The sequence below is a fragment of the Malurus melanocephalus genome, unplaced genomic scaffold (genome assembly GCF_030028575.1).
Source record: "Malurus melanocephalus ecotype Western Australia unplaced genomic scaffold, MMel_1.1 scaffold_64, whole genome shotgun sequence".
Taxonomy (NCBI): domain Eukaryota; kingdom Metazoa; phylum Chordata; class Aves; order Passeriformes; family Maluridae; genus Malurus; species Malurus melanocephalus.
In genome coordinates, this window is record NW_026623296.1 from 2,214,085 (window position 1) to 2,231,713 (window position 17,629).

The 17,629-nt window shown below is 40.3% G+C and overlaps 1 protein-coding gene across 1 annotated transcript; it reads right to left on the reverse strand.

Moving 5' to 3' along the window:
- Positions 1-820: 820 nt before the first annotated feature.
- On the reverse strand, positions 821-17,316 carry EIF4E3 (eukaryotic translation initiation factor 4E family member 3). Its single transcript, XM_057366412.1, is given in 9 exon segments — positions 821-2,561; positions 3,064-3,219; positions 4,250-4,316; positions 5,561-5,618; positions 6,991-7,036; positions 7,039-7,084; positions 8,998-9,070; positions 9,964-10,149; positions 17,243-17,316. Coding segments are annotated over 9 exon segments (753 nt in total). The 3' UTR covers positions 821-2,514.
- Between the last annotated feature and the right edge of the window lie 313 nt (positions 17,317-17,629).

The following is a 17,629-nucleotide window of genomic DNA, read 5'->3' on the forward strand; positions in this document are numbered from 1 at the left end:
ACTTGAAATGCCAGCAGAAATTMATTTTGATAGGAAGTTGTAGGAACTTCTCTGATATCCATTTAAACAATTTAGAAGATTTTGAAGTATTGGGGGTTCATTTAATCAAGTTCAATAAAGCAAATCTCCAGGTGAAAATAATGAATATTTGAAAGAGTATAAAAATGAACTGTTTAACATCTTTTGGTACAAATACATCCCTACAGATGTAGGGATGAAAGGACACTTCAAAAATTCTACAAAGTCTTAAAATCAATGGTTATAAAATTCCAATATGCAATTTGTCACGTTCCTGTGAACTTGCACTACCCAGTTTGATCCAAGTCCAATCTTGGATTGCGGTATACAATACACTGAATTTCAGTTGAGAAGATATCCATCAACCCTGATTCTAAGTAATAACAACCACCATCAGAATTAGGCTATATGGGAGAAAAATAATCCCTGATTTTGTAGAATGAAAGCTTTACATCAACTTGCAATGTGGAGCATGCAGCTACCCTACCCTACAGCCAGAATAACGTCTCTAAGTCTTTACCCAATGTTGAAGCAGAGAGGTCTTTAATATTAAAGAGGCACACAAGGCAACAACATAAAAATATTTGCCCTCAGTTAGATGAATAAAGTAATACCTTAAACTAGCAAGTTCCAGTGACATCACCAGATCAGCCCCTTCTGCCAGCAGCTCCAACTCTAATGGAATCAACACCCATCCTGAAAACAAACCTGGGGAAGAAATAAGAGGCTGTGGCTTGTTTCCAACAGTAAAAGGAAGCAGAGAGAGAGGTGTGTGATTAATTCTTTATTAGTATTCCACTTACATTTCCTCCAAAGACAGGGAAGTATTTCAAGTGAGAAATTTTGTCATCAAGCAGCTGAAAACATTTCTCCTCACTGGGTTCTAACCCTCACTTCTCCAAAGTCACTCTTCCCCCTCCATCACGCAGGCCTGGAGGYTGTCCAGGTAAATCCCACCTGCAAGTATCCACACTTCCTCACTAAAAATAAATTTAATCTAAGAACAAAGCAGACAGCTTTAAAGAAAGTAAGTTTCAATGAAAAATACACAGGGTTGAAAAAGCAGGACAAGTAACACTTCAACCCAGAAAGCAATTACAGAAGCAAGATACTTGGATTATAGAAAATGTGTTTAATTAATAATGCCCATTAACCACACAGTTTTAATCCATAAATACAAGTTAAAAYTGTAAGTACAAGATAAAGTTGTAAAAAAAGGAATCTCAAATGTGTGATACTTATTTTTAAATTTATTTTAATTTTATRGCTGCCTCTTAATAAACTAAAGACATGGAAATCAGTGCAACTTGAACAGCTGCCAGACAAAAACCTCTAAAGGATGAAGGAGAACTTAGTAGAGGGTATGTTCATCTCTACCTTGCAGCTTCTTGTAAAAGGAACTAYATCAGTCTTTGGTAGTATATTAAAACACCTCAAATAGTTGTATAGACAAACATTTAAAGGTTAACACACTGTTTATATTCCTATTCACACTACAAAATAAATTTCTGTATTTTTTGTATAAAAAAAGGTCACTTAGGAAATTTTGATGGCTTGAAGCTACAGACAATGGGATCTCTTCTTTTGCACTGAAGTCAGCAGCAGTTCTGACACTGACCTAGTGGGTGCAGACATGGGCCTGATTTACTTAAGGAAGTAGGAAGGATGGATCCAGTTTGTACAATTCAGTAGAAATTATTCATGACACTTTCTCACGAATGTACAAAAAAGTACCATAAGAAAGTACACAATATAAAACCATAAAAATCCTATCACCCTTAAATAAGAGGGGTGGAGTTTACAGGATTTCCTACTGAGAAATTTCTCATTCTAACCTGAACAAGGGCTCTTCTGAAATCATTACAACTGAAAGACATAAACATCATCCTTCACAGGGTTAGTCCCAATATAAATGTRTTCTCTTTAGCTGCTCATTTGAGGTACCCTTTTCTATTTACATTTACAGCTRTTGTCAATGCAAGTTCAGATTACACTGAACATTAGAATAAATGCAATGCAATTTCTTTCTCTCTTGGGACAAAACCAGTGAGTAAATTTTAACATGATAGGAATGTTTAAAAGTGAAAATTGAAAACACTTTACCCAAGCCAGGATATGTACAGCACATCTTGGAAAAGCAGAACAGCATCTCTGTGCACATTTGCCTTTCACTAAGTACAGTATAAAAGAAAAGAAAGCCTACTATCTTAATGAAATGGGAACAGATATAATCAGGTTAAAATAAACAAGTAGCCAAAATATTTTTTTTTAAGAAACAATGAAGAATTAAAAACACCAACTCAGCATGAAATAATGAATCATGTATTTAGTGGTCAAGGCATCTGTTCGGATTTTTTCATTTTCAGTAGCAACAGCCCAGTTTGAATTGTCAGAAACTCAAAACGGTCAACCCCATGTGGCACTTCTGCAGGGCTTCCACCACCCTCCTCCTCGTCCAGACCAGCTCAAAACAAATGATCATGGCATACAATGCACTTAATGCTTTCCACATCAGCCTTCAAAAGCGTGATGCTCTCTGTGGGCTAGGGAAAAGAGAGGGAAATAAAAGAATAAAGGAACATGTAAACTCTGTCAAGGAGTTGAAAAGATTARAAAAAGAGAAGATAAAAATGTATAAATCAGTCAAGGAAGAACACAACATGCCAACAAGTGATCTTTCAGAATAGACTATTCTGATAATACATTTTTAGGGAGCCTAAAATATGAGATCCCTTAAAATGGTTCCTCTAAATGAATACTTAAATTGGACAACACGCAATTTTGAGAGTTATGAAGAGGTTTGTTTCATTTGTTTTATGAATCAGGCGCATTAAACATGAAACAAAACATATTCTACGATGAAACTAAAAATACCTTCTGAATGATAGCTAACTTTTACACTACAGGGACATAATTTTAATGCAATGACAGATGCTGTGTTCCGAAGTGATTAATGATGAATCAGGCAGGATATTCCCATAGAAATACTCTACCAGCATCTTGTTTTTCTAATGAAGGTAGAAATTAACAGTAAAAAATACTTACATTTATAAAAGACTGCTTTAAAAGGCACGTGTGGGAGAWGTTTATGAATCTTTTCTTAAACTTTTGCTTCAYTTGCTGAAGAGGAGTTCATGTTCCAGATTTACACAACATCCTCACGGTCTCGAACACTGACACTAACCCCTATTACTTCATCATCTGCACAGAAAGGGAAGAAACATTAAGGAATACTTTAAAAGTGAGACATGTCTAATTTGCTACTTATGTATTATGAAACAGTGCCCAAAAGCTGGGAAAAAAATGAAGATGTGAGRAAAGGAGCAACCTCCAGTGAGGAAAATACCAATGTCTGGTTCAAACCAGACAAAGTAGTTACCAGAAGGAAACTCTGATTACAGATGTTATTGGAATATTACCTCATGGTCTTTTTTATGAACTGCCATAGGGTTATTCATCTTTGCTATTAGCACTCATACTTGATTAGAAGGGAATCATAAGACTCCCTCCAGAAAGGTCAGCAATATGAACTACTAAAGATAATTTATCTACAGTAATACCTACAAGAAATGGGAGGATGAGGGTGAAACTAAAACCCCAGGAACAGTACCCGGTGGAGATCAGATCAGCTTTTCCAGACTTTGCTCTCTTTTTTTTCCTTTACGTTTTGTCAAGGTAGCAACAGAAAAAAGAAAAAAAACAAAACAAACAAAATTAATAAGTCAGGCTGCTGCTGCCCGTGCTGGCAACTTGGTGSTGCATGGTGCTTTTTGGTGTGAAGTTCTCAGGATATAGTTTTGTGGAGAGCTCAGAGGCCATGCCACAGCCAGGAGCAGTGTCTGCCTCCAGTTGTGAGCTCCATGGCACAGCTGCTTTGTGCATCTCAAGGAAAGGGTCACTAATGATAACACAAAGTTGCAGTCAAAAGCACATRGCCAAGGGGAAAAACCACCTCTGTGGACAGCAGAATATCATATATTTGCTTAAAGTGACCCCAAGAGAACCCTACCAGTGTATAAAAGGTGTAAGAGACACTGTTTGAAAGATTATTGCTGAACTGCTCTGTAAACTTGAGAAATGTCATTCTTTTYTATGGAATGATAGCCAGTGAGGGACCATTCCTAACAGGGTATTCACTGTCATTGTAACATCCACTTTAGTCAGGTATTCATGCTGAGAAGAGAAGCAAATATGGGGAAAAGAAACAATGGAGAAATGTCTCAATCATTACCTGCTGAACAACAATCTGTAAACTGCTCTCCAATAGTTGCTAGCAGTAGCTCTCTCCAAACTGCAACCTACGGAGGCAGAAAAAGTTACATTAACATTATTATTGTTTTTTAATATAAAAATTAGGTTTGCTAGTTCAGTTTTGAGTATCTTCTCTTTCTGAGATTGCCTAGACAAAAAAGAGTAATTATTTTCAGTACATGCTGTTACAYAATTAATTGTTAGGTCTGTACAAGATGGCTCATCTTAGCCAAGGAGATGCTGTGCCCACATGTGATGAAGAATGAAGCCAAAAAAAATGAAAAACAGGCATAAAGGTGTTATTTATGCTATTTACAAGACACTCAAAACTGACTGAAGTTCACCTTCAAGCAAACCTTTCAGAAGTGACTGAGGCCACATGGTGCATGGTTTGAGAGATCATAAGTACCTTCATATCAAAAAGGAGCTGTCATTCAGCCTCTGAAAAACAAGGYCTCTGGGGTCCCTAAATTCACTGCCCAGTAATTCAGGCTCCCCAAACCACTTGTCACTTCTGACAATCTTCACACCTTGGATTATAAGAGGAAAAAGACAATTTCAATTTCAATCTTTTGTGATCACTTGGGACTGCAGGGGAGGAAAGCTGCAACTCAGATATAAGGAAAAAGCCCACAGGCAAAAATCAATTAACTTTTGGCTGAAATGTTAAGTACCATCTTTCAGCATTTAATGCCTTCTGCAAGGCTGTCACATTTTTCTGACACTTCACTTTTTCTGTTTAAAGGCCYGATCCAGAGCACACTTACACACATAAACACCATGTGTGAAGAGGTCAAATCTCCTTTCTGTGGCAGTTCACAGAAGTTACTCACATGCATTTGATTAGGGAGGCAAAGAGAAAAAACGGTATATCATTGGTACTCAAGGATATGCCTGAATAGACTTCATCTTCCACACTTTCAAATGAAAAAAATATATAATCTAGCATAGATTATCAGGAAAAAGGTCTTTCTAGTTTTCTTTGTATGCCTATAAGCAAATAGTCTTGAGAACAAAGGTGGTTATAAATGACCACATTTCCAATTTCAAACACTGCAGCTTTCATTTGTTTTATAATACATTGCCAAATGTTATCTAAAGCAAGAGATACAGAATTATTGCGAAATAAACTTCTGCTCATTGTCTTTAAAAGGTTATGGAAGTTAAAGTAGTGTTTGGTTGTTGTGTGGGTGATGTCAGAAGTAGAAAGCTTTACAACAGCTTTATCAAAGAGAGTTTAAAGAAACTCCCTTACTAAATAAGGCCTGAGTAAAAAGTCAATATAACATACCGTACTTTCTTTAGGGAACTTCATTTTCCATATACCTCCTTTGGCATTGCTTTCTTCCCTGTTATGGGAAACAGATCAGTGAAAATAAACATTCAAATCCACATCTAGATAAACCTATGTTTGTGGTTTAATTTTCCCAGAAAAATCCCATCTGAAATGCAATTACTAACTCCAGGGACCATGACTCTGACTTCTGACATCAGAGATAATTCTTTCATTGTTCATATGAAGTGTATCTCTCAACACCTAATCCCTTTCCTAAGTTTTGTGTTTTGGAAAATACTTACATTTTCCCTGACTACAGACCATCTTTGAAGTGGCTGCACACTATGGGAACGAGCCACAAAACAATTTTACATTTCACTATGGTAACCTTTAATTTTGGAAAACCTCTGGCATATTTTCATAGAACCAGYTTATTACTCTTCCATTTATTCAATTTAATAAAAGAACATGAGCACGCTTCATTTCAGTTTTGTGACAGCTAGAAATTAATTGCCCTTATTAAAAAAAGACTGAAGCTGCCCAGGGTCAGGGCAGACATAACCATTAAACTGCCTTGTAATGACAAAGGCACAATGCACTAACCTGTGAGCTTCTCAAGTTTATTCTGTCACAATTCTTTTCCTARGACTTTAAATTAGGGCTTTTAGATTCCTGTTAAAACTCTGTAAAGGCAAAATTAAAGGAATAACCTAAAAATTCATCTTTGAAATATCAAAACCCAGTATGACACCTATAAATATTCTTCAGGATCAATGGTCTCCCACCAATCCTGACAGATGCTGGGGAAAGGAGGGGGAAACTTTGGAAGGACATCTTCAAAAATSTGCTTCCTCAATTCTTACTTCAGGATTTGTCTTTGTCCTTAAAAAAAAAAAATGCTGAAATTGGCCAGTATGCTGTAATGGTAATCTGAGAAAAGCTTCTTGGCAGTAATTATTGAAAAGTTAGTGAATTACAGATGATGAGATCAATCTCTTGCAATCCTTTTCCTAAAATGCAAAATTACTTTGATAGGCCTAAAATAAGTGTTTAATTTTCAGAAATGGTTTTTGCATTTTACACCTCTAATAGTCACTTACCAAATGAAAACTAAAAATAGGAAAAATAAAATGAAAAAACTCCAAAATGTTCGCATTCGTCCTTACAAAGATATGAAGGCCTACACGCAATGGCCCAGTTGATTTATAAAGACACCAGTGGTTTTTCAAACCCACATGAGCCATCCTGACTAGTCACAGTATTTTCAGAAAAGTAACGTAGACCTTTAAATGCATTTCACTTCAGAAAACATAGCAAATTTTCTTTCATAGGTCGCTTAAGTTCAGGTGTTTGCAGCCAAGAGAAACAAGACACTCCTGTCCCACCCKTTCACCCCCTCAGGTTATTCCACTGCCACTCCCAGAAATATCTGATAACAAACATACCAAATCGGGCATCTTTCTCCCTGCATTAAATGGTAGCTACATCGTAGGGCAAATTTGTCACAGGAGGAATGTTGTTGTAGACACTCCAGAAATCCTTGAAAACGAATAATACRAATTGCATTAACACAAGAGAGTGTTTCATGCAGATTTATTTCCTTGCTAATTTTCTCTGAACCAATTACACACCCTTCTCCTGGAGAACAGGCACTGTTTGTGTTATAATAAAATGCTCTGAGAAGAACTTACAAGTTCATTTCTACTTTTATTTTTTTAAAGATGCCAATCCTGCGTAAGTGAAGGTGGAAAAATGGGAAGCAATTGAAAAGTGGATTATCCTTTTGAATAGAGGGGAAAAAACAATCTAAACCAGAGTCACTATATACTGAGTATGTTAGAACAAACCAGTACATAAAATTTTCTTAGCATATTAAAAATCTAGACTTATATCAAATATCCACCTGGCTTCACTTAAGACTAGCCTAAGCTTCATTATGACTATCCTGAGTTACAAAAACACCACAAACAACAATTCTGCTGAACTAAATGCCTAACCAGMAACCCAACCAGTTTGAGTGAAAGGTTTCAACCAGATGCAAAAAACCTGAGATGCACATGTAAATACAGGAATGGGGGAGAAATTTGAAGATCCAAGTTACCAGGAACCATTKGATTACTTCCCAATGTTTCTGCTGGTAAAAGCAGAAGCTGTCATGCAGGTTTGGGGTGGCTAAAAGGCAACCAAAAGCAGGAGTGAGCAACAGGGACAGATGACTGAAAAGATTCCAATCTCTTCACTCTTCATCCAACAGCTGGGAACAAGAAAAGCTTTTTAAAGACTTAAGTTGCATCAACACGTGGTGATGCAATATTAATCATTAGTGCAACTCATTAAGTATTATCTACACATTATATGTAAGTATTATCTAATACATTAAGTATTATCTAATACTTAATCACTAGCACAACTTTAGAAACAAGGATTGCAACATTATGTGATAAAATTTTGTGGCCCTTGGCAACTCTGCCTAAAAGCCATTACCTTCACTCAGCCACAAGAAATAGAAGACTACTAAAACTAAAAAAAACTTGGTATGAAACTTGCATTTAAACTTTTATCTTACTTTTAACTGGTTGTTAGCCCAAACCCAAAAGCTACTTGCAGAAAAAGGAGCAGAGGTACACTGGTAGAAYRGCTGWGGAAACATCTGAGAGCTCTTTTTGTCCTGAACTAGGGACTTAGTTTGGAAGGTGTTTGGTTTGGAAATCTCACACAATGTAACAAGTTTTGCAGATCTTCACGAGAAAGCCTTATTTAAAGTTTCAGCAAATTGCTACAGCTGTGCTTCTCAAAGAGAAGRGYCTAGCATTACMTYAGAATTTCRGAGAWATRGTGAACCCATCAGCTTAGCACAAARGTAAGACAAATACCAATTTGCTATAGCTCGTGCTAACTGTGGTATTAAAATAGAAATGCAATTTTACTTGCAAGAGATGCCCACTTCTAGGCAATGGCAGATGGCACAGACATGCACAATTTGTCACTGCTGCAATTATTGCACAGTTTCAGAGCACTTTAATTCAGTTTGCTAGAATCTTTCTTTTAGATATAGCTAAAGGAGAGAAACCCCACAAGAAAAACAAAACCCATATATTATGATTTTCAGTCTTGGTGTAATAATTTCTGTATTAAAAAAAGGAGAAGAGGTTGGAAAAATATTTAAAATACATCAAATATAATATTTCATTGTACTAGTGGAAACTCAGAAAGGTTTAAGAATCCAGTATGCCCAATCCAATACACCTCCTCCTTTCCCAGTCCGGAAAGCCAAATGAAATTCAAACACTGACTCAGTAACACAAACACACAACACCAGCAACACTCACGTTTCACATCTCAGGTAAGCAAAGCCACAGGCGTGACTCATCCTAGGARGAAAAACGAAACTTAAGGTGTGAAGTTACATTAATAACATGTGGCAGSTCCTGTAGCAGAGCCAGACGCCTCACCTGCACTGTTTGTACTGTATAAATCTTCTTCAAATTTAATGCACATTCAGCCGCTGTTGTACCAGGAAGTGACCTTGAAAACAAAGCACAGATTAAATAAAGTATTTATTTTATCAAGGAGGGGGAGAAGGGACATGGAGAGGGAATGTGAATCATACGAGTGTGAAGTTGACACATTCACGTGTCAAAGGGGAAGTCCAACTCCAAATTATCACGAATCATTTAAAGATAAGAATTAAATTCCTTTTATACTTGCAAATAAATTAAAACATYTGCCACGTAATTTGTAAAATTAAACAGAAGGATTAGGAGTTTTAGCCAAGCAGCACAGAGCAGCTCTCAGGCCATCACACGCCCTCAGAACCCTGCTGTTCACAGGTGAGGAGCTACCAGAAGGCAGACTGCATGATCTCCCGCCGGTATTAATTTTAATTGCATTTAATACACCCCAGCCCCCGTTTTTAGCGTTTTAAGGCCCTCCCAATGCTTCACACTTTGACAAGGATGCTCATTCGCACTGTTTGTGTCGCCCATCCTCGCTGGGCCCTCAGAGCGGGCCGCTAGGTGGCGCACAGCCGGCGGGAATGGCGGGAATGGCGGGATGAGGGCACGGCGGGATGAGGGCATGGCGGAGTGTGGGCACGGCGGGATGAGGGCACGGCGGGATGAGGGCACGGCAGGATGAGGGCATGGAGGAGTGCGGGCACGGCGGGATGAGGGCATGGTGGAGTGCGGGCACGGCGGGATGAGGGCACGGCGGGATGAGGGCATGGCGGGATGAGGGCATGGCGGGATGAGGGCATTGCNNNNTGAGGGCACGGCGGGATGAGGGCATGGCGGAGTGTGGGCACGGCGGGATGAGGGCATGGCGGGATGAGGGCATGGCGGAGTGTGGGCACGGCGGGATGAGGGCATGGCGGAGTGCGGGCACGGCGGGACTTCCCCTCAGCCCCGCACCGCCCTCACCAGGCCGGCCACACCAGCCACAAGCTCCCCCGTACCCCGATGGATGGGACGCRGGCACAGGCTGAGGAGAAGCCCGTCTCACAGGGCAGCTTTGCCGCCAGGTGCCATGTCACCCAACGCACGCAGGGAATATCCATGGCTCCAGGCAGTTCTTCCACCGCCGGCGSTGATGCCTTCAAGCCAAATCTACCACCAACACAACCCATAGAGCCGGACACCCTGGTACACCAGGCATGGTTCAGCTCTTTAGCTCACCCTGACCATCTGACCAGCTCATACTGACCATTACCAACTCCCATACAGAGGGGTTTTCCTCCCTCAAGGGCCGTCAGGAGTGGCTGTGGTCAGTTGGTCTGTTCAGCCTGGAGGAGACTGAGGGAAGACAKCATTACAATCTACAACTTCCTCATGAGCGGAAGGGGAGAGGCACTGGTGTCTTCTCCCTGGTGACAAGGTCCAGGACCCCAGTGAACAGCTGGAGCTGTGCCAGGGGAAATTTAGGATGGATATCAGGAAAAGGTTCTTCCCTCAGATGGTGATGGGGAACTGCACAGGCTCCTGAGTGCAGTGGTCACAGTCCCAAAGCCTACAGACCTCCAGGAGCACCGGGACGATGCTCTCAAGCACAGGGTGTGACCCTTGGGGATGGTCCTGTGCAGGGCCAGGAGTTGGACTTGGTGAACCTCATGAGTCCTTTCCAACTCAGGATATTCTGTGATTCTGTAGGCACACACAGCACCAGCTGCATCCCATCATCTCAAAGGTCTTTTCCAACATAAATGGTTCTATTTATAATCTTTTTTCACAACTCTTCAGTGCATGAGACATGGGACGGTGCATCTACACCCCCAGACATCCCTGTGTTCCYGTCACTGCACTAATAGTGCATCGTAACACCCACCTTAAAATTCCCAGCACACAATCCCACAGGCACAATTTTGGGGGAATGAGGTCAAAATTGCTAAGGCGCATTCAATTTCTTAGAACTGRAAMMMWTTTTTTTCCCCTTTCAGAAGCTGAAGTAGGATTTCTAAAGAAAAAYGAAGATCAAAGACAAAAGCAACCTCCCATTGTGTCTCAGAAGAGGAAACAAAAATGTGTAAAATTACTAAATCTGGAAACAGAAGCAAGAGAGCAGGTTTAAGGAAACAGAAGAAAACGCAGCTGTTGCTCGGGTACCAGCTGAAGAAAGGATAAAAGCAAACCAGATCTCAGCATCCCTCCCTGATACATCTGATCAGCATGAAATACGTCCAGGGGAAACACTGAAGTTACTCTCAGTTGTTTCAGATATAATTGAAGCCCTGGGCAAACCCTAGGTATTCATGTAAAGGAAGAAATTTAATATGCAAAACTGAAACAGCATCACATCTTCAAAAGTCTAATAATAGCTCTAAGGTTTTTTCAAGGCTGCTATWAAAATAAGCTGCTTTAAAAATACATACAAAACCAGCAGAAAAATACCTCCCAACTTTTTCAGCATAAAACAGGCAAACATTTTTACTATTTTCCTGTTAATTACCAGAGCACATTACAATGGTGAAACTGGCAGGAAACCAACAAAAAAACCCTCAAGAAATTGCCATGGCACAGCTTGTAGTCCAGTGTCTCATGAGCTATGAGAACTCCTATGAAAAAACTGGTAACTTGAAACCAGCGCCAAAAAAATCTGTCATCAATGTGATAAAAGGAATTATCATAGTAAGGTTTGGAGGTCTGGGTTTTTTYGTGAATGTGTTTTAGCATTTTTTATTTATACTTTACACTCAGCATTAAAGAGCAAAAAGAAATTCACAGTATTTACCAGAAACAAAGCCAGTCAGATTGCTTTTGAAAGCACAAAAGAAGGTAATAAAACAGACTTTAAAACTTACCAAGTGATTTAACTATTTGTCAGTAGAGAGTAGTGGATTTGCAACKAACTACCCCTTGTTCTTTTCTTGCTAATCGAACATGCATCTCTCTGCTAACTCTTTGGTCCATGTAGAATGGCAAAGCCTGAGAGAAATTTTGCCTCTCGTCTCATCCCACTGCCCAAGAAATTATTTCTCTTCTGCACGATTTCTGCCACTGGTGGCTTAGCAGTCACCCAGGCATCTGGCATTACATATGTTGTACAATATATATCATCACTTGATATCCTCATGCTGATACTGCCACTGCGTTGCTTTGATAGTGAGGTCTACTCACATAAAATATTAAAATGTACTYTCTAGCCATAGCCTTCAAAGGTTACCTAGATCATCATGGTAGCCATTTCACAAACTTAATGTCATTTGAAAGCAGCTAAGACAGGTAGACAGAACATTCCACTCMGAGGTCATAAAATGGTTCATTTTGATAGTTGCAAATAACATTTTCCAGGGGAACTSCGATCAGCTGGCAGAAAGCACCAACCAACCAGCAAATTACCTGTTTTAAAAGTTATGGTGAGTGACCATTTAYTCCTAGTAACCTGCCTAGTAGCTGCTCTAGGCCCACCAGATTATTTCAGTGTTATTTCAGCCTTTCACTCAGCTCTGGAGAATGTCACTCATTTATGGATATGGGCATGAACACCCAAATGGTTTCATCTACAAAACAAACAATCAAACAAACCAAAACCCTACTGAAAAAAATGTAATTGAGAAAATTATGATGCATCAATTTAAAAGTTCGGGATCATTTACTCCAGAAATTACACCTGCACAAATTTAGTTTAATGCATGAGTATAAGGCAGAGACAGTATTTTAATCAGACAGAAGAAAAAAGCCTTGAATTTCCTGCAAAATTTCAGACTGCTGACAAATCTGCACWGTGGTGTTTCTGTGATAGTCACCCAGATACTGAATAGATCCATACAGATGAACACTGATGGGTTTTGTGCCTTGAAACCCATGAAAATACGTGTGATACGACAAAAGACCCTGCAAATACTGACCCTCAAAATGAAGCCATACAGAATTCTTCCCATTTAGATAATTTTACTGCCATCAACAACACAATTAATCCAATATGCCCTACTGACCTGCCAGTTATTGCCATGGTGAACAATTCATTTCCAAGAACTCAGCAGGCCCTGCCAATCCCCATGAGCACAATAACAGGAAGGACCTGGATCACAGCACCAGCCTGGCACCAACTGCTCTTCTGGGGGTGGAAATAGTGGGTCTGTCACTACTTCACCGACAAATGCACATCTGGGTTTCCCATTGAGAGACTGCACACAAAATATTCAGTGGTTCTTCTGGTCTGACTGTTTCATGCYCTGTGATGCCACTGCATCTTCAAACCTTCATAGGAGAAAATTTCCTGCAGTATCAGGACTAATTGAGTTGCCTAATCAGGCCAGACCCACTGAACAGCATCTCTTAGTGAATTACAYAGGGACATRGAAACAGGAATAATCTCCACAAAATGAATCCTAATGCCAGTGTGCTTCACTACTCCTTCATTATTCCAGCACGAATAAAGAACAAAGGATACAAAGATAAATTCCATTGTTTTATCCATGAATAAACCTCCAGGTGGTTGTGCTTATGTTAATTTCTGATGCTGAACTGTAGCTTTTCTGTTTTTCTGCAAAGAATTAAGTATAGAAGTTGTTTCATATGTGCTCACACTGGCCTTTGTTTCCCAGTGGGACTCTCATCACAGCTTTAGCGGGAGCTTTAAAAGCTGCCAAGCAGTTCTTAAAATACCCCTGCAAGTGCTTAGCCACAACTGCTTTTGGTATAAATAAGCAAAATATTTACTTACAAAGCATAAAGTCAAAAACATGCTGTGGCAACTAAATAAATCTGGTAATCCATTCTGAATACAAAGACTGATTTCAAGCCATCAAAGCCTGTCAAAATGCACTTACTGGATTGAACATTCTTATAATATTAACCATCATTTTTCATTGTAAGCCACCTACTCATAAGCTGTAATAGATGAAGTAGATGATCCTAGATAAATAAATTTTGCTATAGGGAAGAAGGGAAATTATTAAGTTTAGTTTCAAAKATCTGATGTGTTCAGTTAGGAAGATTAACACATTATTAAAATGGTTCAGTTATCAAAATGTATCTACTAAGCTTTATATAGAACTCATCTACAACATACAGAGAGAAAAATCAGCACATAAGGATTAATATCTTGTGTAAGAATCATTTGTCTTTCCTGAAATAGACTAATAACACTGTTTATTTGACAATGTTTGTAAGCACATACTTCCCCCACAAAGATTCTGAAGAGTTAAATTATTCTTGCAAGAGAATTAAGATTATCTAAAGGGCATTGTTCGATGTCAGGCAAGAAGACAGGTCGTGATCCTGCAGAGTGACGGGAAACTGGGAGGAGACACAGCCAGGACAGTTGACCCCAACCAACCCAAGGGATATTTCAGATCATCTAACACTATGCTCAGTTATAAAGTGGGGGGAAGAAGGAGGAAGGACGGATGTTTGGAGTGATGGCATTTGCCTTCCAAGACATGGCTTGCTATCCAGGACATTTCAGTCTGTGATGGTCATGGCACTTGACTTTTCCTTTTGTGCAATCCCTGTGTTGAAAGTGCTACACAACATAGTGACCAGTGTAATTCTCATATTTAATTTGWTATATTCAATGATGTATATTCACACTGCATTGCAAAAAATAACTGAAAGACCACACAATGTAGCAAAACTTAAGAAGGGAACCTTTCATTTCAGAGCTAGGAGCCACTACAAGTAGAACCAGAACGAGARTCTTAACCAGATTAATACAATTGTAAAGAGCCACCAGCATATATCAGCTTCCCAAGGAGGCACCAAAAGCCCCTGCAAGCCCTGCTGAAATTCCCCCCTGCTCCCTAACACCACAAAAGGCCAAAATCCTGTCAATGAGATGTGTGGGTGTAAACTTGGAGATCTACAGAATGGACAAAATAAACAGCAGATACAAACTCCTCTTTTCCAAACTTTTAGCATATGACCTTGGAACATTTTAACAGTTAAAAATGAAATATCATTTGTCTTAATACAAAAACACCCGCCAGCTTCTCTGCCACCTTTGATGAAACTGCTGACCTGCGAGCATTTGAAGATCATAGATAGGMTCTTATTTGTCAAAGTGGTGAATAATATTCTCCCAAAGCTTTCATCATGCTCATTTTCCTAAGGTATATACAGGGTAAGATACCAGCGAGCACTATCAGATGGTTGCTATTTCAGACACAGATACCAGGAAAGGCTTASCACTTACAGGAAATGCAGATGCCCTGTGACACTTGTGTGATGATGGCAATGAACCAGGACCTGGCTACAGGATGCCAGCCTCCAGCTGTTCAGCCTGTGCCAAGGCATCCACAGAAATAAATGCTGATGTAGATAAAACAAAGGCATTTCCTTCTAAAGCAGGAGATGGATCCAGTGCTGCTATGATAAAAGCAAGGCCATGAACCCCAAGGGTAGCACATCACTRGTTGCTACAGAAAGTACCACTTAGCTGATGGATATTTATTTTAACAGCGTGACTTAATGAAAAGATATGTTTTAGAGATCTTAAAATTGTATGTCATGGATCTCTCTCACAGTAATTTAATAGAAAGAGATAACTACATATCCATCTCAACATCTATTTATCCTTAAGCATCACTTCTTCCTGCTTTTCTCTGCAAGTACAGGGTAAAACGTAGCAGCAGTCAAAAATCAATACCATCTCCTGAGGAAACATAACTGCTCCACACTAGGTGCTGCTGAAGTAGGTTAAAAAAGCGCCCACAGTTATCTGCCACAGAAAGTCCATCCGATACAAGCCTAAGCTTCCATCAAATCTCCATGGATGTACCAATAATCATCCCAGCCACTTCTGTGGGGCTCTGCAGAGAGACGTGAGCCTCCACACACAGCAGTAAATGAAGTTCACGGTTGCACCTCTTGTGTGCTTTTTAATGCCTTAAATGATTTTTGAATGTATAAAACATGTCTTGTTTGCCATCATGCTTGTTCCCTGTCATTATTCTGTCCCTTTTGCTGGTAAACAAAACACWCAGTTTTGTGCAACAATACTAACTAAATGCATTTACATGTGATCTGAAAAAAACAAAAAATACTCCATAGAATAACTGAATTTTAAAAGTCTAAAACATTGTGGAACCAAGAAGAAAAAAAAATTATAGGACTCAGGAACTTGAAACAGATTTTAACTTCCGACGCTGATTATAATAAAGAGACCAGCTTATCTCCACATGGCTTGTGTAAATAAACAGACCTGGTTGGTGACTTGATTAAACATCAGTTCAAATGATGCTTTTTAAATATAAAGAAACAAAAATATGACTCGGATCCTGATTCTGACTGTAACTGCGTCATAACTGCAAAAGGGTTATTCAAAAATAATTGGTGGGTTTATTTATTAGATTTGATTTGCTGGACCTGAGAATATTTTTGAGTTTTCAACAGTTCCTTGTTATTTCTCTGTCATGAGTTGAAAAGTTACCAGAAAAACAACTAAGGAGTAGAATATTACCAATAGCATGAGGCAGTATGTTCAGTGGTAGAAAGGCTGATAAACTTTCTAGAATGGGGAGAGAGGAGAAATACACCAAAAAATTGAGAAAAGAAAGCTGTAGATTAAAAAACCAAGATGCTAGAAAATACACACTAGAAAAACAACATAAAATGCTGATTAAAAACTTTTTCAGTTTTGACTTTGGCACTTCTTCTCTATGCCTCACTGTGTGCACCACAGGGGCAAGCTCCCTTGGCAGCCTCTTTGCATGGCATCAGAGGCTCAAACTTCAAGCACACGAAATGTAACATGAACCTGCAGGTAATTAATAACTTTTAGCTTATCCTTCAAAACATATCACTTCGGATTTTAAGAACTGGTCACCTAGGGGAGCCAAACCTGGTATTAAAGAGTTGTAAGATTGGACGTCTGTGTCGGTGGGACCCGGTCCATCTGGGGCAGCAGGGATGCACAAACCACAGCAGCAAAGCACAACCTTTACCCTTCTATTCCCGGGGTTTGCGAGCGTCATCTCTAAATTTAGAGCTCAAACCTGCACCGACGGTGCCTGGACCAGTGTGCGTCCATTCAACTACAAAACCGAAAGCGTTTCCAAACCAGTTTCACTGCGCAGCTCCCAGAACCGCTCCCGACCCCCTCGATGGGGACAGGCACCGGGACAGTCCCTCGCACCAGCACGTTTCCCATGCGCAGCCCAGGATTAACTTCCCGAGGGAACCGATAATCCCAGAGGTGCGCATCCCTCCGCAGACGGATTTGGGGGGTTTTCCCCAGCTCCCGCCGCCCCCCAGCCCCACTCACTTGTCCAGCCAGAAGGTCCACGGCGAGTGCAGCGGCAGCCCCGGCGCGTCCCGCTCGGGGGGACCGAGCGCCATCTCCCCGGGCGGGCGGGGGGGCGAGGGGCGGGACGGGGCGCGGGGAGGGGACAAGGGACGCTGCGAGGAGGGACGAGGGAGGGGATGAGCGGGATTTCGGCTTGGACGAGGGATGGGAGAAGRACAGAGACACGGGGACAAGGTGCGATGGGAAACACAGACGGGCAAGGGGCAGGGTGGTGACAGCGATGGACGTGGCCCAGGGAGCATTGGAGTTCATGGATGGCTCCCCAAAGGGATCCACGCTCTCGCCCCATCCCATCGCTGCCTCTCTGCAAGAGCACAGCTTGAAAAAGAGAATCGTTGATGTATT